Source organism: Maylandia zebra, linkage group LG13, assembly GCF_041146795.1.
Source record: "Maylandia zebra isolate NMK-2024a linkage group LG13, Mzebra_GT3a, whole genome shotgun sequence".
Taxonomy (NCBI): Eukaryota; Metazoa; Chordata; class Actinopteri; order Cichliformes; family Cichlidae; genus Maylandia; species Maylandia zebra.
Genome location: NC_135179.1, coordinates 13,480,989 through 13,508,115, shown reverse-complemented (window position 1 = coordinate 13,508,115; position 27,127 = coordinate 13,480,989). Strand labels below are relative to the sequence as shown.

Below are 27,127 nucleotides of genomic sequence, written 5' to 3'. Positions count from 1 at the left end.
ACAGCAGATAATGACCATTAAGCCGGGGTCACAAAGCACATGTCAATTCTCCTCATCAGCATTAGTGACAGGTCATAATGAGTGCTACAGCCATGTCATGCAGGTTGATTTTGGCAAGCTGCACTACTGAGTTCATCTCATCTGGAGAACCTAATTATTTACACTAGCGCTGCTTTGGATGCTGTGCCAATGAACAGACTGCAGGTTTGAACGAAGCCAGACCAAAGCAGAGTAGGAGCGGGAGATGAAGAGTGAAAGACAGAAAGAGAAGTATAAGAGAGAGCCCGGGAAAGCGAGAGAGGGAGGGAGAGGTAGAGAGAGATTTGTTTCTGCCGTAAATGAGGAAAGGGAAAATAAATAATTTGATAAAGGATAAGCCATGGTATCCTCTGGCAAGAGAGGAGATGAAAAGAGAGCTCTGGAAGGATTTCTAAGCAAATCAGACTAAAACAGAAAAGTGATTCGAATAAACAGGAACCAAAACATACCTCATCAAAGTGCCTTAAATAGTAAGCAACAATGTAGGACAAAAGACTCTGGGAGTTATCCTGAAAGAAAGAGAAAGATCCAAATAAATAAACCAAGATCCCTTTATTTATTAATTTAATCATTTTGGAGCAGGACGTTTTAATTTGTGCAGGGCAAACAAGAATGGAGACAGCAGCCTTAGAAGTTAGGAATAAATCATGACATTGGAAGAGTACTACAACAAAACAACTGTGCTTGGCTGGCCGTCATAACTTAAGAGTTGGTGGAAAGTTTGATGTTCTTTATGGATACCTTACTCTGTCCGCCACTACAAAAACACAAACCATTGCGTCCTTATATGGCAGTGCCAAGGGCACTCCGAGTCTGCTGTGATATTGAATCAGAGCAAACACGATTGCTTCTCCTCAAAATCTGCCCAGCTATGGTCATAAGGCTTGACCCCTTGGAGAGAATACCTTTGAAACCCTGTGTCCCATTTTAAAACTATTATTTTCCCATTTATATTTTACTGCATAATGTGAATTAAACAAAGCTAGACAGACCTCTCTTCTATACATTTTTTTTCTCCCCCACTTCTAATCCAGTCCTTTCCAGGTTTGTTGTGAATTACACATCTGCAGTTGCAAAGTAAGTGATGTTTGCTTTTACTCCAGTACTCACACTGCTTTTAACGTCCTTCAGTTTTGGCAGAATGTCCAAGGTGAAGCCGTCGGCCTGCCCTCGAGACCGATTTCCTCCGTTCATAAAATTGCCAAAAGCCAGCACCAGGCCGAGCACCTGCAATACGGCCTCACTACTCTGGAGAGTCTGAGGTGAACACACCACACAGACACGCAAGATGAAGATATGAAGGCTAAACCGAGTGACATGAAATAAAACAAACTGAGAAGAAGGCCAGTGGCTCACCTTGCACACTTTCTGAAGGATTTCAATTTTGCGGAGGATTGAAGTGATACATTCATGGAAGGTTGACTGAAAAAGGATGCAGAACACCCTTTCTGAGAAATTGGAGATTTGTGATAGCTGGAACAGAAACCTGACGAAGGACAAGACCAGTCAACTTAAACCATATATTTAATAGCAAGACATTGAACAGACTTAGTTTAGAGGGTGTATTTAGTTCTTACTGTTCTGGCTTGTCTAGTGGTTTGGCATCTTCCTTGCCTTTGGCAGATTTAATGTGCTTTTTAATGCTGTCCATCTCATCATCTTGAGCTCTCTGTCAAAAGAAAGTACACATTAAGTTGAAATAGAAATTGGTTACAGTTATGACGCTGACAAAAGGTTATTTTATTTTACTTAAACCTAAACTAAGCTAGCCAAAACACAAAGTGCCTCTACAAAAGCCTCGAGTCATCACTCATTTCTTGATACTGTGACAGGAAAATGCACTGGCACCATCTTTAGGATCATTGTCATTGCTGAAAATTGAAGCTGTTGTCAATCACATGCTTTCTAGATGGCATCGTATGATGGATCAAAATCTGAGGGTAATTATCAGTGTTCATAATTTCATAAATTTTGACAAGATCTTCAACAGTGATAGCTGTAATGCAGCCCTAAACCATGACAGCACCATGTTTTCTTCAGTGTTGTACTCTCCTGACCTTATTCAAACATTTTGATGATTTTAACCAAAATTTTCAATTTTGATTCGTCACTCCATGAGACCTGTTGTCAGCTCTTGTGCAGTTTGCATACCTCAGCCTTTTCTCCCTGTTTCTCTTTCCTAAGAATGGCTTCTTGACAACCAGACTGAGACCATTTCTGATGAGGCTTCAGAAAAGTAGATGCATCAACTGAAGTTCCAGATCAGTTTCTCAGATCCTGTGTCAAGTCTTTGGCGAATATTTATTTTTGACTGTTTCTTAATTAGATGACTTTCAGATGAAGTTTATCTGCTCTAGAGTTTTTTTTTTCCAGGCCTGTTTCTTTAGACCTGCCACTTTTGTGTCCTGAACTTTTAAATTTGTAAGCTAATACTACTTTGTGAATCAAGTTGTTGGTAGAAAATTTTTAGAAATGCTGGTTTCAAACTGTGTTAACATTGGCATTACTGTAGATTCAACTAAAGAAGTGAGAACAATTAGTTTTTGTCTAAGCCGTTAGTTGTTGTTTTTTTGTTTGTTTGTTTTTAAAGTGGCTCACTGGAAGGAAAATATAAACAAATGAGGGTCGACTCAAGACTTTTGCACAGCTTGATTACAAGAGAACATGCATGGATATTGCTGAAACATATCTGTGTATGTATTTCCTTTATTTTGGTAAGGATCAAGGGTAGCGGTGTCACAGTCAGGAAACCAAAATTTAAAGAAAAATACTAAAGAAGAAAATCTGTGAAAAACCACATCTGTAAGAGAAATGGGTGGGACACTGACAGCACAGGAAACAGTATTAAGTGCTTTCTAAAAGAATTTGTTTGGATATTACTTGAATCACTTTTATCCTCTGAGTCACACCCAGCACTCCAAAGTGGTGAAAACATACATTCAAATTAAAGTCCATCCCTTGGAAATAGTGAGCCTTTTTGTAATAGCTGAAAAAATACACATTAGAAGGAGTTATACTTGGACATGTTCCCAAAACAGCATGTGAATGTTGAATGATTTTTGAACAAAAATATCAATAGATGCTTCTTAGACGTAGAGTGTAGAGTTTTGCAAAAATAATTGTACTGGTGTTTTTTCATTCCCCCCCCCATTTGTCTCCGATATCAGCTCACTGAAACTTTTGAATGCTCATCCATGAAAAAATATGTTGCAAGGTGTTTAGAGGTTTTCTTGCACTTCAAACCCTGCAACATTTCAGTTGGATTGAAGTCTTTATTTGTGTGTCTTAGGCCATTCACAACCCCCTACCCTCCCTAATTTTCTTCCCTTTTGATGTCTGGAAGCTTTATCTCAAGTGTAAAAGAATTCTCAAATTATGTTTTGTACATAAACTCAACCATATGCCAGCCTATACAGTATAGGTTTCACAAATGCTAAAAGTATTGCCTTCAGCCAGACTACATTCCTGACTATTATCCTGCTGCCAGGCTCTGGACCACAGTTTTATACAAGGTGGTTTAAAAAAAAGCAAGCCAAAAATGCCCCTTCGTTTCACAAGAGGCAAAGACAATAGATCTTAATGTGTCTGACGCAGAGGGGCAAAACAATAAAACCATCTCCAGGAAGAAAATGTAAACTCTCTCTTAGTCCCTCCAGAGCCCTTAGACCCCCAAAGTCTGAGTCTCAGCAATCTGGCCTCATCCTCTGTTTCTCTCCATCCTACTCTGGGGTTTGGCCTCGGCATGGATCCTTGGAAAACATCAAACACCAGCATCAAACGCACGAAGGGCCAGATTAGTATTCTGCACACCGCTGCCTTCTGTCGGTGAGGGCAAGCTCTCCTTCGCCTTCTCTCGAGATGTTTTCAAGTGTAAATATATTTAACACAAAGCAGATCCTTTTCAAAGGGCAGCAGTGGAGCCCAGCAGTGTTTGGTGTAATTGGGGACAAGTAGGCATTAGCGTGTGATCTTTGAATTGCTAGGGCATGTTGTGGTGGTGGTTAGCATGAGAAATACAGTCCCATGTGGAATATCAAATGCAAAGTACAGTAGGATGATATTTGTGATGCCAGAATACTAGAGGTAGCCAAATGGTATTCATTACGCAAGTTTCTAGTACAGGGCTAAACAGAGCCAGACAGGCCTTAATCACTATTTATGTCACTCAGTTTTCAATGAAACTACATTCATGAGATACTTTGTACCTTGAGCTGCCAAATAATCGACCCCAAATGACAAGTTACATTGTGTAATGATATGTAAACTATATCTAGTCTTTTTTCAGAGCAATACCATGCAAAATGGGGTTTGAGGTGATCATATCTTGTTTAAAAGTTTAGGAGAGTCTGACTCACTGACCTCTCTGTTATCTACTACCAGCTGAAAGAAGTCTGAACTTGAGACAACTAGTCTGGGGCCAGATTATGGCTTGATATTAGAGGGTAGGGAGCAGTGTCCCGCTATCACTGTGACCCCTTTAATGACACTGGCTTTTTGTTCAAAGAACAGGAGTGGCTATAATCTGGAGCTCATAGACTTAGCGACTCTGTGTGCATCTGTCTTTATCCTCATACTGTACACTACGTGCAAATTTGTGTGGGTCAACATGTTTGTTTGTGAGCATGTTTGTGTGGGTGAGAGAAACAGAGAGTGAGGCAGAGAAGGCTGATCTAGCTCCTAGCACAGTGAGTGAGGGTGTAACCATTAGAAGCCCCTCACATTCCTAAAGACAGGCTGACTGTGCTGCCAACTGTGGTTTAGGGGGCTGGAGACCCACAGACAGGATGGAGTCTCGCAATACAAAAGAGAAACAATTTGGCTCTGCGACTCAATAACATAGCCTTAGGCCATAAGGGGGAGAAGCAGAGGGAGAGGGCTTGAAGTCTTGGGGTGACTGGAGAGGTTAGAAGACTTTTGATCCTGAGTTATGACACATTGGTTCATAACTACAGCTTGTCTCAAGCCACAGTCTCATTCCCATGATCAACATTATTAATATGCCTCTGGCAGCCAAAGGTCTAGGCCTCTCCTGTGTAGTTGTGCCAAAAAGTAATTCACAGGAATTTCACAGCATCTTAAAAATGTATCACAGTTGAAATGTGGAAAACATACTCATTTTCATGTTCTATTATTTACTGACCCGACTTCGAATGGTCCCTGAACCATTTCTACTGGGGCTGGGGAGATTTCCTATCAGACGAGCTTGATGAATATGTATTTACTCTATAAATGGAAGTCTTCACAGCCAAAATGGAGACATATTGGGAAGTACTGATGACAGTTCTGTAATTCTTTGCTAATATTATATGATTTACCTTGGCAAAGCTCACTGTAGTCGGCTCTTTTTTAAAACCACATCGAAGCTCTGACACAAATCCTGGAGTTTCTCAACTATCATTTCCTTTGCACATGGGCATTACAAAAGTTGAGTCAATCAGATCCAGAGTGTAGAAAACATGTTTACTACGTAAAAGCTTTGGTTCCCTTCCAGGGCAGCAGACAGACCTACACATGACTGACGCTGTCGCCAAACAGCACACATACCAGTACAGTTTGTGGCTTGCCTGTTTGTTTTAGTATCTAATGCACATTTCCTCAGTTCACCCCTTTCAAGTGGAACATGGAATAAGACTTAGATAGAGAAATACGTTCGCAGTAAAGTGGCATCTCTGAAATGTTGCTACACAATAATTTAATTACAGATTTTTTTCACCCCTACAATTTAAACAAAAGTTCAGCCTTTGATAATGTTGGAAAGATATATTTTGATGAATGACATTTGGTGTTTTGTGGTTTACCCTCAGTCAAGTGAAAAATAAAACAACACTAACATGTGATGATTTCTTTTTTGCCATTTTGTTGATATCACTGCTTTATGAGTCTTCTTGGGTTTCATTCTATAATGGAATGATTGCTTGTTATTGATATATGGCATGAAATGTGCAACAATAAATCATTCTATTTGTCACTAGCAAGCTGTTCCAAACTCATACTTTTACTGCAAACCACACAGGAAAAGAAAAAAGATCAAGGTTTTCCCTGTGCGAATGCTGCCATCAACATCAGCCTGAGCTGTCGGTGGAGTTGCTTTGTATAATTTTCCTGGGCTGGTTGCTCAACATTGTGTATTTATGCGATTCTGGATTGGCAGGAAAGTTCCCAAATGTATTTCAGCTTGGGAAATTGCCTTTTCACTAGTCTATTGACTCATTGAAAACCACTGTCCGCATGATCCTTTATCATCCTTCCTTTAAAGTAAAAACATTTGCAAAGAAAAATGTTATTATATTATTTTTGTGACCATATAAAATAGCTTTGATTCCAAAGTCTTTGTTGTTATACTCACATTTTCATAGAGGGCTTGCAGAGTCTCCAGATCAACAACAGTATTGTCCATATTTAGAACGGCTGTGGATGGAAAGAGAGGGTGACATGGTTAATGTTAATGTTAACACTAAAGCATGTCATGACATTCTTTTACCTTGAATGAACACCATTAACAAGTCAGAAATCAAACCAACACAAACAGACCGACAATTTCATAATCTCTAGTTTATACAGTGGTTCTTTTTTTGAAACAACAACTACAAACAAAGGTAGAATACCATTTCCTGCCGGGGCTGAAGGTGCCATGAAACAAGGACAAAAATGATCTCATGCCCACAAAAAGTGACACGTCGTATGCTTTAAGCTGCACAGTTATCAGTTCTCATGACGATAGCATGCAAGGAGCCATAAACTAAAACATAAATATGGAGGTCTTAGAAACCTGTCAAAGGTACAAAGATCTGTGTTTGAACTCCTGTGTTTGAATTCCTGGTGTCGCCTTTTTGTCTCGGCGCGAGGACCTGGCGCCCTCGAGCATTAATCCTTTGAAAGTAAATGTTTAAAGACAAACAGAGCCCGGGGGTCTGTGGTGTTGAGGCTGAGGTGTTGCTGTACGCACAATCACCCAGTGCAGTGCTTGACACCTATATGTGTATTTCACCATGCTGCAGGGGCCCAAAATCACTCACAATATTTTGATCTGTTGATTGCTGCTGAGGTACAGGGGTGAAGGCTAGGGTCACAGAGGCTAAAGCAACTTTGAATCAGAGAGTTTGCTTAGATAATGAATACAGAAGGATGTTTTAAGGCTTTTACAGCACAGCTGAAAAATAAGATCAAAGAAAATGATAACAAATATAAAACTAAAGGATGGTCAAGCATGTGGAAATAGTCTGATATCACTTTCTCTCTGTAGGCAGTTCTGTTGCCTTTTTAATCTCGTCACTCTTCTTCTACAAGTGCAAATCAACTCCTTTTTTTTTTTTTAGTTCTTCGCTGTCACTTCCTGACCTCTTCACACACTGTTTCTTCCAAACCCGCCACAAAGAAACTGCCCTTTTCCATTTCTCCCACTCGTTTCTTTTAACCATTTGGTTTTCATTACTATCCAAACCAGTCTGGCTGGCTTATTTGACTGGAGACTGTTTTTTTTTTAGGAGAAAACCATATCGTCACGGTGACACAGGACCTCTTCTAACTGAAATCCAGACCCATCTGCCCAGGTCTATCCTGACTATCACATTTGACCCAAACATGGCGCCGGTAACCGCCATCTCTGACGGAGGCTGGTGGTCTAAAACTTCTCAGGAACGCCGACAGTGCACGGAAGTGTCCTATGAAAAATGCAGAGTGTGGGCCAAGTCTGAAAACAAACAACAACAGCTGTGAGGAAAAAACAAAAAAATGTCTCGACTTCTCACTGAGCAATTGCGCCGTCATAAAACTGACACAATCTAAATCAATGACTCAGAAGTTGTTTTTCTTCATGTCAGAGATCTCAGATTTACAAAGACTTTGCTAGTCATTGACCAAAATCACGAAACCAACAGGAAACGAAACTAATTCACTACACTGACAGGAACAATTACAAAGTTTGGGCAAATTAATCTCTCTTTGGTAAACAAATCGTCCTTTGATTCTTTAATTATCTTAAACCTCTAATAGCACAAGGGAACATTAGATCATGTCCGGAATGGGAAAACATTAGCATAGTTATTATACAGACTTTGGGGGTTTGTTATTTAAGGGAAATTGAGTATTTTAAGGCTATAATTATTATAATTATTCAGACCTAAAAATCAGTCAAACACATTGTATAACACAGCACATATATACGCTCAAAAACACATTCAGGATTATTTTCTTTCTGCACAGAAGATGGCCCACTGTTATGTCAGAACAAGTAGATAATACTTGAAAGTAGTCCACCAAATCACTGAGATGTCCTTTCTCTCATCTCCTAGTGACATAGTGAAGTTTCCAATCAGTGCTAATTATGTAGTAGTGCAAAACTGTCCTAACATAGGAGATAAATACCAGTACTGATGAGCGTGGCCCTCTCTTGCCCTTCCAATCTTACCTAAAATGGATGCACCAAAGACTAACATCGAGACCAGAAATGCAGAACAACATTTAGTTCCACCAGATTCTTTAAAGATGCTGCAGATAAAACGCTCCCAGAGAGCAACTGTTTATTGCTACATTGCTGGTTTGTGTGGCACACATTTATTTTGATGTAACCTAACCATATGTCTTGTTCGTGAGGAGTTAAGGTTTGAAGCTAACGTAAATGCTTTACTGAGAGAAGATTGAATAGGATGGGGAGATGACGAGAAGTGTTTAGACACAGATGAGCAAAGACTGGAGAGCAATCAGAGAGTAACTAAAACAGGAAGACCATCTGTAGCCATCATCATCTCCAAAATGACTTCACTTTAACAAAGCCGCTTAGACAAGATGGTGACAACTCATCCGACAGAGTGTCTCTGTGAAACACGATGTGCATGTTAGATGGGGAGAGAATATGCAAAATGAAAGAGAAAAGAAACAGATGAGAAGAGAGATGCCTTTCAGCAGTATAACTTGTGATAACACCAAACACTGGAATAGCTTTGGTAAAAACAAATCCAATAACATTCTAACTTCACGGCAGACTAAAAAAGAGAAAAGATCTATACAATGGGGTTTGCTTATGTTCAGTGTGCAGAATTATTTCTTTTTTAGAGATGATATGGTATCAAAATGCTGCTTTTGTACGCTTTTGATAGAAATTCACTTTTGTTTGGAAGTTAGCATCTTCCCAACACACCTGGGGATGACTGTGTACTACCTTCAAACAGAGGAAGGAACCATCCTCGTGGCACATAAATAAAAGCATCTCTGGCTGCTCTCAGGCACAGTGGTGTTTTAAGCTCAAAGCCAATATCAGCAAGTAGTATTTACAACACTACAAACACAATAATGTTCAGCAGGTGAAAAGTTTACCACATTTCTTATTATTTTTACTTTGATTTTATTACTTTTATTTGACTGTGCTGTCTGTTTATCTTTTTAATCTTGTTTCTTTAAACAATTTCTTAACAGGTGTTTAACCCCCACAGTAGTTTTTATGTAAAAACAAAAGTTATATGCTATGCAGTATTTTACTTTCATTCATTAATCTGTTTTCACTAGAAATTACATGGGGTACGCTCCTGTTGTTTTTTTTTGTTTTTGTTTTTTTTAAATGTGCTGTATAATAAAAACAGAGACAAATAGCATGTTGACTAGATCCTTACCATACTAACATTTGCCAATTAACACAAAGACACAACCTGATGGGTTATAAAAGTATCTGGTCATGATCAGAAGTAGTGGATGTTTTATAATTCTGGTTTGATGTTGTCAGAAGAATGAGGTTCAAAAATGTTTCACTGGCAACTTTTACAACTGCTCGTTAATGTAGTTGTCTAATGAGCCAAACACATGGCAGCAACTCATGTGCATTTATACATGTAGGCGTGGTCAAGATAGCTCGCTGAAGTACAAATCACGCATCAGAATTGGGAAGAAAGGTGATTTAATATGGTATCATTGTTGTTACCAGATGGAGTGGTCTTAGTATTTCAGAAATTGCTGATATACTGGGATTCTACACGTACAACCATCTGTAAAATTGCAGGGAATTATGAAGTTGTGTCAAGTCTCAGTTACCTAGAAGATACTAGTATGCTAGATACTAGTATCAGAAGGCAAAAGCATCTCTACATTCTGACCATGCTGAACCTTGAAGCAGATGGACTACAGAAACAGAAACCACACTGGGTACCATTCAGCTAAGAACAGGAAACTGAACCTACATTTTGCATAGGCTCACCAAAATTGGGGGAAAAAAAGATCGTCTCGTGATGAGTATGGTCAAAATTTGTCATAAAAAAAACGTGAAAACATGGATCCATCCTGCCTTGTGTTAACAATTCAGCTTGTTATTGGTGGTGTAATGCTCTGGAGGATGTTTTTTTCAGACACACGGGGCCTCTTAGTACCCAGTGCACATGATTTAAATGCTACAACCTACTTTGTTGCTAAGCATGTCCACTCCTTTATGACCATAGTGTACCCATCTTCTCCTGGTTACTTTCATCAAGATAATGTGCTCTAACGCTCAAATCACCTAAAAATGGCTTCTTGAACATAAAAGCGATCTCGCTGTACTTAAATAGCATCCTGAGTAACCAGCTTTGAATCCAATAGAGTACTTCTGGGATGTTGTGGAACGAGAGAGTCACATCATTGTGTAGTGCCATCTTATCAAAATGGACCAAAATCTCTAAGGAGTGTTTCCAGCACCTAGTTGAATCTATGCCACAAAGAATTAAGGCAGTCCTGAAAGCAAAAGAGTGTCCGACCCAGTACTTACTGTGTAGTGAATGTATCAAATTTAATAAAAGTTGTTTAGCCATGTCACCCAAAATCACAGACGTTAAAAATAGAACTACAGCAAAAGTCAAGACATCACCAAAATCCGTGGAATTAACCTGCACAAGATACCAGCTAATTTAAAAAGTGTCAGCTAAAATTAAGTTGTGAATTAAATGACTGAATGACAGGCAAATGAATGAGATTTCCCATCCCTGGAGTAAAACAGACCATGGCTATTAAAAAGATCAATAGCATGCCTTCATATGCGCAAAACAGCGGCACACCGAATGTGCAACTGTGTATGTTTTGGAAAATGTTAGCAGTACCACCTTTTCAGAAACTGCTACATATTCTTCATTGTTGAGACACAATAAATTGCTTTCACAGTTTTGCCATCTGAAGAAACTTTGTGACAGATGATAACAAAAGTGCTACACCTCTATACCAGCTAAAGCACTCGTCATGAACATGTGACAAGACTTACCATTCTCTATGTCCTTCATATCAAGATGAATGCTAGACATGAGGATACCTACAGCCTGTGAACGCTTGTTGCTTAAGAGCTTCACCACCTAGAAGATAATGACATGAAGAGAAAAAAAAAATCTTAACATCGTACAGGCTCATTAACCATAAACTTCATTACAAACAGAACATAACAGAACGGTGGTTTCTGTTTGACAGGTGAGGTGGAGAGAAAGATCCTCCTGCAATGTAATATGTAGATTTTAATTTAACCATAGGGGTCAATTTGAAATGAGCTAAACGCCATAATTAGGCTTGAAGATGATTAACGACCTTTCAAAAACACTAGAAGGTAAATCTTGCTGTCTATAATATTAACATGTCAACCTGAGGGACAGTGAGAGACGTGCACAGTTCATGTATATTGTATAAATATATATTATTTGTTAAAACTATATACTAATAAAGGGCTTTTGAATTACAAAGACAATATTTTAATAGGAATAATAAGTTCTCTATCATTTTCCTTCTGTGGGAGGAAAACTTCATCATTATTGATCAGCACACACTGAGAAAATTATAGCTATGGAGTTACATTGTGTTGACAGATTTTTTTTCAAGTCTCCACATACACTGTCATCCAGTTACACAATCAAAACCTTACAGATCAGTAAAAACACAAAAGGCTTATTATTCTGACTCAAGTAGTGCAACTGATGAAACAGAAAACTGACTTTTTGTTTAAATTACACATTTTTTAAGGGGGCTAAAAGGTAAAGTTTAGAAAGTATTATCTGCACAATGCCATGGAGATTAAAACTGCTCAAAAAGCTGCAAACGTTAACAGTTTAATAATAGTCTGCCTCCGACAAACAGTCAGGAGTTAAATATCAAGCCAGTGTTGTTATTACGCATAAAAACTGCATCCAAGGGGACCATTATAAGCCACAGCTCTCCTGAGTAAGCAGAAGTGTGCACTGGGTTGCAAAGTGGTGAAGGGACAGGACAGGAAACCCGTAGCCTACTGTGATCCAGACAGAATGCTTCCATCTAAACCAGATCACACAGACCACAGACCTCTTAAACACACAGGAAGTTATATCACCAAGCCCCAACTGTCTGTGTTCCCCAGCCCAACCACAGCTTTGAGAAACATGCCGATCGAGATATGATGCTGAGTGACTTTCACAGTAAGTCTGTGATATTTTAGTGTAAGGTAACAGCGTCATTGCAGTGAATAAGTCATCAGTAAAGCCTTATATGCTGAAATATACAACAGAGCCTCAGGTATATTTGGTATATTAGGTATACTTAATAAACTGAAATATTAATCAGATATGATGCTTTCAACATCTAATCAGAGTCCTCAGACTCTGATACCATTAATAACCCATGTAAGAAGCAATCACCTGTAGATGATATCAAGAGCATTGTGGCGGCTCTGATTAGTGTTGCACCTGTGTTTTGACCGACATTAATTTGCTCGCTGATCTTCTGCTAACCTACTCCATCTTACAACTTGAACCCCACGCCACATCCTCTGCCATTGGCAATTTCCTATCTTACAATTATTATATTAAATAAAAAAGTAATCTTGATACTCAAAGCTCAAGATTTTCTGGTGACCAACAAAAAAATAAATAAATAAAATAAAACAAACAAATAAATAAATAAATAAATATCTATTTTTAAAAATCAGCACTGAGAAAATAACTCCAGCCCAATTCTTTCCTCCAAGAAATAATGGAAAATGTTGCTTTTAAACTTCTCATCGTTCTCAAATATAAATGATAATAATAATAACAATAATATCAACTTTGTATAGTCCCTTTCAAGAAACCCGAGGATGCAAATAAGCAAAAGTATAAAAATAGACAAAAGGCTAAAGGTGGAGGGCTTTGTTAAAAGAAGTGAGTTTTGATAAATTCTTAAAAGACTCCAGTGATGGGGCATTGTGAAGCTCAGATTGGAGAAAGTTAAAGAGGATGAGGGCTGCCAAAGTGAAGCCTCTTTTCCCAAATGTACCTAGGTTGATGTGGGGGACAGAAAGTGGACCCGTGGCTGAGGACCGTAGCATTAGAGACCGTGTGTATTGTTGCAGCAAGTCAGACAGGTACTGAGGGGCCAAAGAGTTGAGGGATTTGTAAGTGAGAAGATGGATCTTATAAGTAATGCGTGACTTGACCAGGAGCCAGTGGAGATTTATGAGGGTGAAGTGTGTGTGTGTGTGTGTGTGTGTGTGTGTGTGTGTGTGTGTGTGTGTGTGTGTGTGTGTGTGTGTCGGAGGGTCCCAGAGCTTAGTGTGTGAGAAATGAGAAAAGATGCCCATAGAAGTATCTATGATACTGACCAAAATAGAGGTCGGGGTAGGGTCACATACCAGTTGTTTGGAAGGTAATGCTGCTCTAAAAGTTAACTTACAGAAGCATAAACGCCTCAGCGTGTATCATAATGTTTAAATAAAGATAGGTTTCAATTTTTTAAATATTGTTCATTTTCATTTCTAACGACGTTTAACTTTTTTAAATAAAAAAAATCTTGGAGTTGATCTCTTGTTAACAAAACAAAATAGTTTTTGGTTGTTAAATGTTAATAAGATAAACACTTTTTTCATAAATGTCATATATCAATAATTTATATATATTTTTATTTTCTCTACCCTAGACTTCAAATCTCTTAAGATGAAAAACAGAGCATTGGAAACATGCAGTTCATCATCTTCAGTCTTAAACAGATGTAAACCACATACTATAATTCATATTCATAACTTTCACTCCATATCTCTAGTACATCATATAAAAAGGTCAGAAGCAAGGCTGCTCCCTCTGAAACCTCTCTGCAGGTACAAAGGTTAACAGTTGACACTGCGTAATAGCAGTAAATCTTCCCATCTACTGTAATACTTATGCCAGCAGAGGAGTACTGACGTCAAAGCTGCTCTCTAGTGGTAGTCCTGAGGAGGATGCTTGTCCCCTCTCATCAGCAAAATAGTGGCACTCACAACACACAGGGGGATGCAAATAGCTGAACCAGTAGGAGATGTAATATGTTGAAGGTTAACTGCAATTTTGGTTCAGTCACAGTTCTATGTTTTTGCTGTTGCTGAATCACCATGGCTGTGTTGGAGATCATCCACAGAGATGATTGGGGGAATTCGACACACACCTAAGTAAGTTTGCTTCCCGTCACAATTAGGGGGAAAAAAAAGAGATATTTCATAATGTGGTAATAAACATATCCAGAGCGGTGTCAATTAGAGTGTCGTAGTAATGCTACAGTAACAGTAATAGTACATCTAGCAATGACTTGCTGGACTTATTTATAACTAAAATTTTAACTATTCAAGGAAAAAATATTAACAGGTGTCCTACAGATGTATCATTACACACAACACCTGTAATAAATGCTCTTTCCAAGTTAGATCCTATTCATACAAGGCTGTCAAAGAAGTCTCACCATTAATCAGTGCTCCCAAAAGGTCGATTCTGTTCATCTGCACACAGCGTTTTGAGTGAGAGAAACGAAGAAGTCATCCAACTGACTTCTTCAGTTGCGAGACCGTTGCTCTGCTGGATCTAAGCTACACCATACAGTACTTTAGCGTGAAAGTTCACATTTATTCTGCTACAGCAACATTCATGACTACTTCTGTGAGACAGACACACTTTTGATGTAAATATAAAATCTATAGCTGTGTAATTATGGAGTACTCTACAGTTAGACAGTACTTCCTATGGACTTTGAAGATTCAAATTTGAAATGATGAAAACCAAGATGGGGAAATATAAACCGTAGAAGAAGAAGCTTTTTGTTAAGAGTAAAGCTGTTCAACATTTGTTCTAGTTGTACTTTCAATCAACTAGAAACCTTTTGGAAGAAAGTTTTAGATTTTGGTGTCAAATTCCAATTGATCCCTTCCCATAACTTAAGAATATTTCCCGCCAGTGTCTATGCTTGGGACCAACATATCATTTCAGCAGAAACTGCCTGGTGATTCTACAGGGCCTCAATTAGAGGGGTGAAACTTCCTTCCCCTGTGCAACATTATTTGTGTTTTAGATACATAATTTAGCTGAATAGTACATTATCATAAAACTCTTAACCAAAAGAGCCTTAAATTGTAGATCAAATGTTTGCCTTGCTGATTGATGGAGTGACATAAAGGACACTTGGGAGGGAAACAGTCTGACTATTAAACTCAGTCATACAGAAAGCACAATGGGAGGAACCACATCATGAAATACAACTCCCACGCTTCTCACTCCCTCCCGTTTTCCCCTCTCCCCTTCCCACTCCCTCTCTCTCCGAGCAGTCATCACCGTCGTGAGGTTTCCTCACCGCACGCGAGACATTGGCTTGATGCCACTGGATGGTCACAAGGGGAGTCGGGTGGGAGCCAGAGCTCACACCACATAATAACTGTCTGGCTGCTGCATTTCCTTCTGTCACTCAAAGTAAATGGGAGACAACAGTGATGAGAAATGGAAAGGAACAGCCATCACTGGAGTAAAAGTGCGAACAGGAAAGCCCTGAAGAAAGCCAAACGTAGTGACCCCAAGGGGGAGAAGCAAAAACATGCATGCATAAATATACAAATACACACACACTTGCCTAAGCAAATATATCAGTATATATGCAAACACATGAGCGTAACACAACATATCATACCTGCTTGGCCTTCGACTTGCTGATTGTGTCTGAAATTGGCTTCTTCTTCTCCTTGACAGTGCTTTTGGAAAATAGCTCCACAAATTCTTCAAAATCCACAGTTGGTTCCTCAATTTTCTCCCACACCAGTGAGACAGTATGTCTAAAGATGGAGGGGGAGGAATTATTTACAGTGTAAGTAGGAGAGCCATTTTTTTGATTGACAGCAAAGTAGAACTTCATAGTGTAATTTGTGTTTTTTTAAAGGCATGTTTTTGCCCTCTGCAGTTCTACAAGTACTAATTTGTTATTTTTTGGAGAATAAAAATCCAAAATCAATTACTGCCAAAATCATTAGCCACCAAATGGCATTTATAATTCTGGGTTGAGTTCCTCACTTGCTCGTAAAGCAAGCTCTCCATTTCTAGAGGTTTGTTCCACCACAGTTTTCCAAGCCTTAATAAGGAAAGAAAACCTGGTTCAAGTCATTTCTCTGCTGACCACAATGCCTGGCTTGCATCACTTTCATTTTCCACAAAGCTAGCATGTCTATTGCAGTCACAGCATGTGGTCGATCTTTATCTTAAGTGGACAAGCTTCCTCTCAAATCTCTACTGTTCAGAGAATACCTTTGTGCAAATGATCCATATCTATCTTCACTTTCTACAGCATATCCTTACTTTTTAGCATGCAGCTGTATGCGGGTCCAGTAGAGTGGCTTCATTGGCTTGGGGGGTTCTATCATAGCCTTGGCAGGGTCAGCTTCCTGGATCATCATGGAAGGCATGGGGCCTGGTGGTGGTGGGGGCCCAAAGCCAGGAGGTGGGGGTGGAGGAGGGGGGCCCATTCCTGGAGGAGGGGGTGGTGGGGGAGGGCCCATGCCTGGTGGTGGAGGAGGTGGTGGGGGTGGAGGTCCGAAACCAGGCAGGGGTGGAGGAGGTGGTGGAGCTCCGGTACCTGATGGAAGGGGCGGTGGTGGTGGGGGTGGGAAACAAGGTCCAAGCCCGGGTAAGGGTGGGGGTGGTGGTGGAGGTGGCGGTGGAGGTGCAGTGGAACCTCCTGGTAAAGGTGGTGGTGGTGGTGGTGGTTGGGACATAACCCCAGAGACTGTAGGGGGAGGAAGACCTGACTGGATGCTGCTCTGCTGCCTCTGCTGGCAAGTGCAGGCAAAGCCTTCTGAAGATTTGACGATGGAGGGTGAAATGGAGGACGGCGTGCTGCTAGACCGCCCATTCAAAGGCACATCAAACTTAAATCCCTCTTCCACAGGCGAGGTCTGGGTAGACACCTCCTGGCTCATCTTCCCCAATCGTCCTTCTTTTATCTGTGAGGCCTTGTGGTGACCATTGCCCAGAGCTCCCATATTATCCCTGATGCCCTTTGCCAGGGAGGCCTGCTGGCCTTGCAACACAGCTATCTTAATCCGCAGGTCATCAATGGTCCTCTCCAGCAGTGGGATGAGACTGCTTTCATCCTCAGAGGATGACTGACCTGACTTCAACTTGCTGCATTCTGTCTGTCAGTGAACCAAATAAACACATACCATTATCATTCAATTACATAAACAGTGAGGGAAAAAAAGTGTCACAACTCAGGCAGCTTAGTGACAGAATTATGAGGTTAAGAAGGGTCAACCAAGTCCCTCATGTCTAGACTCTGTCAGACCTCTGGCTCCACATTGGTTAGAATAGGGATGAGGGGATACCAGAGATTTGACCCCAGAGACAGTGAGTCTCAGTAGGCCTCACATGAGGAGGGTTTTGTCTGCTAGTACACATTCTCCAGTTGTAGTTGCCTTGTTGAATTGCGAGGAGAATATTTAGACAGTATGGTCCTCTATTTATTTATTTATTTTTTACTTTTCTAGGAAACGGGGGAGGATTCGTGTGTTTGTTTCACAGTACTTTCAACACAAGCCTGACCTCTGGTGGCCAAGGAAAAACTCACAGCTAAATTCATGTGGGTAATAATATTACAGATTTAAAATACAGGTCAAATATATATGTATCAGATACAAAGTTCAGTAATTATATCTTTCCATGTTTGTCACTCCTGCACAGACTAAACGGGTTTCTATCCCTCGGTATTCATTTCTTTGCTGTTTTGCACACTAAAATTCAATTTTTCCATTGTTCATTTTTAAAGCAGTTTAACACATCCTGTATATATGTTTTTGTACCAAAGGTGTTAAATACAGAAAATAGAAATTCAAGAAGGAACAGCAAAATATTATAATCAAGCTTAGTCTCTTCTAGATCTTTACTCAACTGTGTGCACCATTTTCAAGTCTTTTGTGTGCGTTTGGTTTATAATCATGAATGATATTACAATGGCAATTTTTAAAAAGGCTATATTGGGTAAATGTTACCTTTCAGACACACGCATATGCAGTGAATATATCAGTCAGCAAGAAACAAACTTCGACTTTGTAAAGAGGAGACATTTGAATTTAATCTAATAAAGATGTTAAGTTTATGTTTTCAGAGCATACACTCTCCTTTCTGTGCAGGCAGGATGAAAAACAGTTGTCAGATATTTAACACTAAAGAGAAGACTTAACCAACCTGAACGTGTGGAGCACCTGGTGTTTTGGCTGATGATTGATGGAAAGAGGATCTCAAGCTCTGTACCCTGCCTGTGGTTGCCCCTCCATAGAGTTCCCAAAGGTAAGGAGACACTGGCAAGCCTACAGATGCCCAGGTGTACAGCTGCTCTTCCTGAACACAAGTTATAAATGCAGAAAGTTTATAATATCAGACACAAGGTCAGTAAGGTAAAAGATAAAAGGTCAGTAAACACAGAAGTATTAAAAGCACTACTGTTGAACATCTAGGAAACATGTTTCTTAATATTCCTGTTAAATGTCAAAAAAGCTCTCAGTCTAGTCACAGCTGCCGGTAGTTTGTCAGTCTCCATGGCAAATAAAAACGCTAAGCTACAATTGACTCTCTTACTGTTCAAATATGGTTTCTGGTCATGGTGAAAATGCTTAATCCTCTAAATGTACAACAAGGCATGCTCCATAAATATATTTAATCACTTTAGACAAAGAGCAGCTGGAGGCTACTGAAATTAAATACATTTGTATTTATATTATTTAACAGTATTTATTTCAATGACTCTTCAGTCAACACCCAACACAATGATGGCTACCCTAAAACAACTCTTAAAGAGGCTCAGATTAAAGGTACTCAACAATGTGAGGGTAAATATGAGTCAAGTGCTTGCTTTCTGCCTTGCAAACATGGAGTTGTACAAATTATTCCACTTTTTCCTTTTCTTTTTTTAAAAGTTTGATATTTTAGAGCATTCAGGTGCTTTCCATTTTCTCATTCCAAGTATGTATCATTACAAAACCTACCACAACTCTATTTTTCATACTAGTATAAGTGAAATAGCAAGGCTATGAACAGATAGATCGCACTCTACTTTTTTTTGCCAATCTTATGAGAGCATAAATGGCAACTCTTTTCAGAAGTGCCCCTATACTGCAGTATATTAATATTGTATGTCAGCATTAGCTGGTCACTGTGGTAACCTGACCTGCAGAGCGAGATCGATGTAAACTCTTGCAACGACAACAGAAATTTATCAACTAAGCAATGTTTTGCCAAGCACAAAGGACAGCATATGTTCAGAGTTCTTAGACACTCATTATTATCAAGCCCCATTTTTGTGATGAATGAGGCTGATTGGAGTATATAATTCAGGGCATATGCTGAACAAGAAACACGAAAGTGATACATTTGCTGTCTCCACCAAATTGGATGCAATGCCATATTTAGGTAGAACGGTGGAGGGCAAACAGGAGATGAAAGAATGAAGTAAAAGGAAAGAGAGGTGTAGAAAGAAAAAAACAAAGTCGGTGCAGTAAATAACTGATTTCAAGATGAAGAGCAACTTTAAAAGGGAAAGAGCATAATGGTCTGATATATTAAGGGGCTTAAGTGAAAAGGTTCCAGAACAGCAAAGACAGACTGATGATTTAATTTCAAAAGGAGATTAGCTTTAAGATAGAAAGCCCTAAAAAATGAAATCTGCACTCTGAATGACAACAACAAAGGTTATTCATGGTCAGGCTGAATAATACATGACTCCAGGCCAAGCCTCAGACTGAAGAAGTATGCAGAGCAGGGACAATTCTGTCCAATCCTGACATGGTGAGCTTTTTGCTCAGGAAGAGCAGCCTGAGCCCAAGGCACGTGGAGTTGTTACATAACACGGTCAGCAGATGGTCTACACAAGCACAAATGTATGTGTGCGCACATTTATGTGCATTTGTGGGACTGAATGAATGTCAGAGGCAATAATAATCCAGCTATGCAAGGAAAAGCCTTAGCGTGGATGTCTCATGCTGTCCTTTTGTATGTGTCCACAAGTGTCTTTAACATACTGATGCAACAGTGAATTGTTTGAAGATTAAAAAGAAAAAAAAGAAAAGGTCTGTTTGTTTGTGGCCTACTTTGACCATGCAGCATGCAAACAGATGACAGTTTGTATTCCAGAGATTTGCATTTATGTTAATAAATCAGCTTAAGAGCTTGCACTGTCAGGCGAGTAATCTTGCTTTTGTCTGTGTGGAAGTCTACTGAACCTTTATGTGCGTATGAGTAAATACAACATATGTCCACACATGTGCATCAGCAGGAGATGTTCCAATGCGCAAAATCCAAAGCTAATCTGACCTGACTGTTTGTTTTTAGACAGATAAAAAAAGACCAAGAATTTACATCAACTATATTTGCTTTGTTATTATGTGCTCATACAGCAGTGCTTTGAGCTGAAAATATAAATTTTGAAAATTATTAAATCAAATTAAATTATTTTTTATATAAATTTAAAAAAAAATACAATTAAAATGGTCTAGCTATGTCATAGATGATAAGATGTTACACTGGAAGTGAAAAACCTGGATAGCAATAGTCAGGAGAATTAACACCATTAAAATTAATCTTCTCGGGTGAATATATGTAGAAAATTTAACAGCAATCCATCCACTGGTTGTTGGGAAATGTCACTGAAAGAGCCAACCTCATGGCGTCACTAGAGGCTCAGCAAAGCCAGTGGAGTTCATTCCCTGCTATGACATAAGACTGAGGCATAAATGTCTGTATACATTATGCTGAACAACTCAATGTGATATCCATGAAGCTGCACAGTTAGCGAGGTTTAAAAAAATCTTTTTCTTTTTAAGTCATCAGAGTGTTTATCAGTGGATGACTTGATGACTTATTTTATGATTGTCATTTTGTAGCAACATAAAGACACTGAACAGGCCTATATTTTCAAAGAGCTGATGTGCTGATAAATATGTTGCAGTTTAAATTGTACATCAAGTTACACGTATTTTACAGCTTCATTTGCATGCAAGGAGCTGCAAGGAGTCATGACAGAAATGGCTCCAGCAGTAGCTGTGATAAAATCTGCAGGCATGTGCAATTAGGTCTGAGCAAAGCTTTACTGGAGTGGAAAATAAAAGATTCATGAAATCAACTTCCGCATAGTCACCCTCTCTACATACACCACTGCTCTTCAGGTAATGAAATCTCTCAGATGAATCATAGTCAGACAATAAATACAGAAACACACACCATGCATTCATTCTCTCTACTGCACATAAGAGTAACTCAGTGATTTATCTCATTAACACATGCTTTTTATATGCATCCCAGCCCATGTTATACTATCTTTAGACAGTGGTTTGTTATGAAAGTAGAAAAGTTAGAAATATGAAACACAGCTGCCCAGCTTTGAGGGGTTATTTCCGTCCCCACAAAAACCCTAAGTCTAATTATTTTAGAGCTATTCTAATGTGGCTCGAGCATTTTAAAGTGTAAAGTGTTTTAAAGCTAAACTATATATTTGTTTAAAAATGAACCTACCCCTGAATATGTGGTCAGTTTTTAGAATAAGTACTGAGTGTAAGTGAAGAGAAAGGTCTTACATTAAAAACTGGTGACACAGTACTGTCACCAAGGAGCTCTGCACGCCCGTTGCTGAAGGGGTGCAGGAGACCCTGGACAAGCATTCGTTGACACAGTTCTTTCACATCCTCTTCAGAGGACCCATCTCCTTGATGCATACACAGCCTGTCCAAAAGAGCGCGACCTGAGAAAAGAAAAGACAGACACTGCAAGAACAAAACAGAGGGATACAGAGCTCCGTTTTCAAGACTAGAGGAGGATGCTCAGATGAATTTGAACAGACACATTTTTAAAATTTATTTTTAGATATATATTTGGTAAGTTGAGAAAAATTGTGTAGTTAGACACCTCATGTCAGTCTGACCAAAGAATGTAAAAGACATTTTTCATTTTAGGATGTGATAATTAAACACCTACACTTGTAAACTCTATTCACACCATTTACACGTGGGTGAAAAGAGAGGTGGTGCTGATTGTGAAGTGCAAAGAACTATCAAATTGCAGAAAAAGAAAAGTTTTGGAATAGCTTGAAAAAAAAAATCTAAAAGGTGGGCTAAAGCCGACAGCATGGTTACAAAATGTATAAATTCTACTTCTTGAATAAAATACAGAAAATAAAGTAGGCTGTCCGCATGTTTGTAAAGTAAGTTTGACCTGTGAGAAATGTAGTAATGTATCAAAATCTCTATACTTCATAAGGAATGACATATTTTCTTGAAAATGAAATTAATGTCAGGAATTATGTGGAGTTTGAAGGGTGGTGGGGGATATCAACAATGTGACAGCAGAGGACTGTTGAGCCCAAAACAACACACAGCTACAGCAGGAAGACCAATTCTAAAACAGGGTGATTTCTTTTAACCATGTGATACAGGGGACAGTGTCAAATCAATTAAAAGCCATGACATGACTCATGCTCCTGTAGATTTGTTTTTATCCATCAGTGGGAATTTGTCGTCACTTGTTCAAACATTAAGCTGGAGTTTTCTGTGGTTTCCCATCTTTGTTCTCATTGCTTCCACTCCTTCTTAAGGGTACATGTGACCTGTAAACCTCGCTGCACTGATTGGTATCACATGCAATGGTAAACTAGTTAGAGACTGAGTATTTGTGAGCATAAACGGGACAAAAAAAGTGCCACACAGGCACAAAAATGTTCATTTTATATGGATTCAGATCATTATGTACTTCTGTTGTTTGGAGCGAGTTCACCTGACGCAAACAGAAATTGATTTAACATCATGACTTATTTTTGTCTTGCAGAAAAACTGTCACATGAGTTTAACATCCACTGTGTTTGTGTATGCGTGTGCTTCTTATCTAAGCCAGTGGAATCAGAGGATGACATAGCCGTGGGTGGGTGGCAGCATTGTCATTCGGTCCTCTGATTTACGAGCACAGGCAAAGACAGGAGACAACAGCTAAGCTCTTGAAAGGCTCCACAATAGTAAGGAGGACAGAGTGGCATTGTTTTATTAGAGTGAGACAACACATCTCAAAGACACCCCATGGTTTTATTATGGTTTTCATTAAGTATTGTATTTTAAAATAATAACCTTAGTATTTCTAGTGTACTTACTTATATAAAGTGCAATTTGTAAGTAATTAAACTTACTAGGCAATTACTATAATCATTGGTTGTGTAATGGCCTAATCTCCAATAGGGTATAAGCCAAACAAATAGGAGTGGCATCCAATCCATTAAGACTTCTTCAGTAGGAATAAATTATGAAATAACTAAAATATTTAAATTAAATGCTTCATTATTGTCTTCCTGATACTTTGGTGCCAATGTGATAGCAGAATAATCACAAAACGAATAGAATTAAAAAGTCAAGCTATTGATATTCTGTGTTTTTCTCTATGTTTTTCTTTACTTTTTCTTTGTATTGCAAAACATGTAGTTCATCCCTTTGTGGCATTGATTTAGATTGTAGATGCAAACAAAAAAAACTGACATTAATCAAATTGTCTTGTAGCTCACTTTCACACAGGTCTCTCTGAGAAATGCCATTCAGAATGAGTGCAGTGAGGCTAATAGATTATGGGGCATTTAAAAGAGAAGACAGCTACACTAAATTGGCACCTATGTTTTGGGAGGAAGGTTATTATTCTCTCTTTACCTTCTTTTAAAGTTTTTTTTGAAACCTGTTTTGATTGCTCACTTCAGTTGTTTAATATATCACTCACCAGAGAAGACATCCAGGTAGGGTACTGGAGCAGCAGACGTCTGCTTTCCATAGTGTGCTCTCCTAGAGCCCAGCGTCCAGTAAGTCCCACCTGTGTAACTCTTCTCTGTGGTCTCCTGATCTGGAAATTTGGCCCCATCATCATGTCTTACACTAAGCTCATCAACCTCAGACGACCAGTCTGCAGACACACTGTGCGGCCCAGCTATGGAGCAGGACCTCTGCTTGCGTCTCCTAAACCCTTGGACCTTGTTGGATTCCAGTGATCCACTGATGGGATCTGTTTTCCGAGGCGCGTGAGGGCTGGTAATGGGGGAGCCAACTGGAGAGGTGAGCTGCCTGGTGGTGGTCTTAATATAGGAAGGGTGGACAGGTGGGTAGAATTTGACAGTGGAGGGGGAGTTGGATGATCTTCGTCTAGGCTGAAAAACAGGGGGACTGTCTATTATCAGGTGGCTAATAGACAGACTATTTTTTCTCCTTTCTAGAGACAGAAAGTCCCGCCCACCACTTTCTTCATCCTCCCTCTCAACAGACAGGTCCATGCTGCTTGCACTTTTTTGAGTACCAGTTGGCCCTGTCCCTACCATTATGGAATCTAAATGGTCACATGATGTGTTTTTGCCAAGTACAGCCTGACTACCTTGACCCTGATGTGGAGTCAAAAACAGGCTCTCCAGTTCATCCTGGGGCTCCTCAGCACTTTCATATGAGGTGGTGGTGGCTGTAGTGTCTTGAAAGCTATAAGTGCTGTTAGTTTTTGGAAAAAGGCTGCCACTGCTTCTCTCTGTGTCTGGAGCAGAAGATGAAGGACCACTCTCACTCAGAGACCCTGGACCAGATGAAATTCTTGATATAGATATGTCACTCCTTTCATTCTCCAGTCTCTTACACTTATCATTCAGTTCTTGAGGTACACTTTCACTAACAAGCGGTGGGGAGAAACAGTCTTCATCCAGATTAAATAGTTGGTGAGATATTCCAGTCTCAGGAACTTTGCTCCCCTCCAAAGTTGACATATTGTTACCAGACACTTCAGATAAGTGTCTGGTAACAATTTCACTGGCAACACCTTGGTCTCTCATGGCCTGCTGGATATCAGAGAGCAGGTCTTCACTTTCAGTCGCTGAGTGAAAACTGTAGAGTTCAGCATCTGACCCTGAACTTGTCTTCCGGCCAGTCTCATCGCCCATAGATTCGTGGCTGTCTGCAGTTAAATGGGTTAGATCCCCCTCAACATCTGACAGCATGCCCATCTCATCAGCTGACAGGCTTTTCTCTGCACCAGACTCGACCCCTGCTTTGCCAACATGTGCTGATCTCCCATCTTCCAACATATCATCCTTAGACAACCCTTTCACCTTGGATAAACTCTTCCTGATCTTCATTCCAGAAAACACAGAACCCTTTGACTCAGACTTTGATTTCTTCTTACCACCATGTTCTCCTGCTCCTTTATTTGTTTTATTGTAGGACTTTTTGGATTTTTTGGCCACTTCTCGCTCCTCTGCCTCACCATCACAAGAAACATCCCCTGTTGGTCCACCGCTGGCTCCTCCTTTCTTCTGCTTTGCTTCCTGGTTCCCCATGTTCCTGAGTAGACGAACACCTTTGGCTAATAGGCCATGATGCTGGGGTCGAGATTGGGCATGCTCGGTTTCCTCATGAGCTTCTGCTGCCGCCGGTCCTCTGTTGGTCAGAGCCCTTTCAGAGCCAGCTAATCCCTGCTGTCTGCCCACCACAGTTAACGGCAGCTGTGAGGATGATGCTGGCTCCCCCAGCACTGCTGAGGCTGATGATGAAAGGAGGAGGAGACTGGCAGTGACAGCCACGGGCTCACTACCACTCACTGCTCCCTCTCCCCCCCTTTCCAGCTCAGCCTCTCTCACATTCTGAGCCTTTCTCTCTTTTTGCTCCTCCTTTCTATCCCCATCTGCTTCTGCATTCTCAGCTGCCTTGCATAACGGGCTGCTGGTTGAGCGAGCAAGTCGGTGATGCTGGGGGGTTTGCTGCCCCGGTCCATTTTCAACTGGAGGAGAATGAAAGAGCTTAGGACTGTGTGGCTGATGCTCTAAAATACACTGCTGTTGATTAAGAAGAGAGTGTTGCTGTTTACGGAGGATATTGGTAACACTGCTCTTCCGCCGGCCTTTGAACGTGGTAGTGAAGAAACTCTCTTTTAGAAAGGGGACTTGGGTCTCCACCGTCTTTATGGTTTGCATCCTGCTCGCTTTGGTTTCATCCAAGAGAACGCCTGTCTACAAAGGGAGAAGAACAAATTCACACTGATTTACTGTATATTTACGCTTAGCTTAAAAATAGCAAAAGGGAGGCAATATGCTCTGAGATGAGTCATAATGCCTGATTGGCAACAGCTTAATTTTTCAGCATGAAAATTATGCCAAACACACCACCAATGCAGTAAAGGCCTGCCTAGATTAAAAAACAAACAACAACAACAAAACAAGTAAACATAAAAAAACCCAAAACAAAACAGTGGACTATTACTAGTCATGGACTGACCTCCCTAGATCCTGAACCTCAACATGATTGAAGCATCACTGGGTCATTTTGACTGAACAAATCAAAGGGCAGTGAACATCCAAGTTGAACAGATACAACTTAAGTCTATTGTTTTCATGAGATGCTGACAATTTTGTATATAATCACCTCAATTATTTTCTCTAATTTCCATTTCAAGGTACAGCTATGATAATCTAAGGAGCTTGGGGGGAAAAAAGCAACTAGAATTCGTTAAGTTTCTTGAAGATGTTTCACCTCTCGTCTGAGGAGCTTCTTCAGTTCTAAGACCAATCAGTGGAGTCCCAGATTTGTCATCTTCAAGAAATGTAAAGAAGCCTAGTCTTTTTTTCTTTCCAGGCTTGAACCACAACTCATTTCTTTTGATTTTGCTTTCAATGAATCAGACTCTCTTAGAATTTTTCAAAGTGTTCTTGAGCAACAGTTCTTTCTGGGGGTCTTTCATAGGGTATTGGTTGCTTTTTCACTCATTTTCAGTCCAGTAATTTTACCTGACCGTTTTAAGATGAATGTGTTTTTACTCTGTTAAGCCACTTTACAACAACTTATCAATCATTCAAACACACCTAATTTGGATCAATTAAAAGAAGGCTT

The 27,127-nt window shown here is 39.8% G+C and overlaps 1 protein-coding gene across 1 annotated transcript in view; it reads right to left on the bottom strand.

The window, feature by feature from the left end:
- Positions 1–27,127, bottom strand: part of fmn2a (formin 2a) — a 40,275-nt gene that overhangs the window by 11,853 nt on the left and 1,295 nt on the right. The window contains exons 2-12 of the mRNA XM_076891559.1: positions 23,994–26,246; positions 21,824–21,987; positions 18,444–18,596; positions 16,560–17,395; positions 15,901–16,042; positions 11,252–11,339; positions 6,386–6,447; positions 1,617–1,708; positions 1,396–1,525; positions 1,150–1,296; positions 489–548 (exon numbers count right to left, since the gene is read on the bottom strand). Coding sequence (XP_076747674.1) covers positions 489–548; positions 1,150–1,296; positions 1,396–1,525; positions 1,617–1,708; positions 6,386–6,447; positions 11,252–11,339; positions 15,901–16,042; positions 16,560–17,395; positions 18,444–18,596; positions 21,824–21,987; positions 23,994–26,214 — 4,095 coding nt within the window. The 5' untranslated portion in view covers positions 26,215–26,246. The remainder of the gene's footprint in view (positions 1–488; positions 549–1,149; positions 1,297–1,395; positions 1,526–1,616; positions 1,709–6,385; positions 6,448–11,251; positions 11,340–15,900; positions 16,043–16,559; positions 17,396–18,443; positions 18,597–21,823; positions 21,988–23,993; positions 26,247–27,127) is intronic.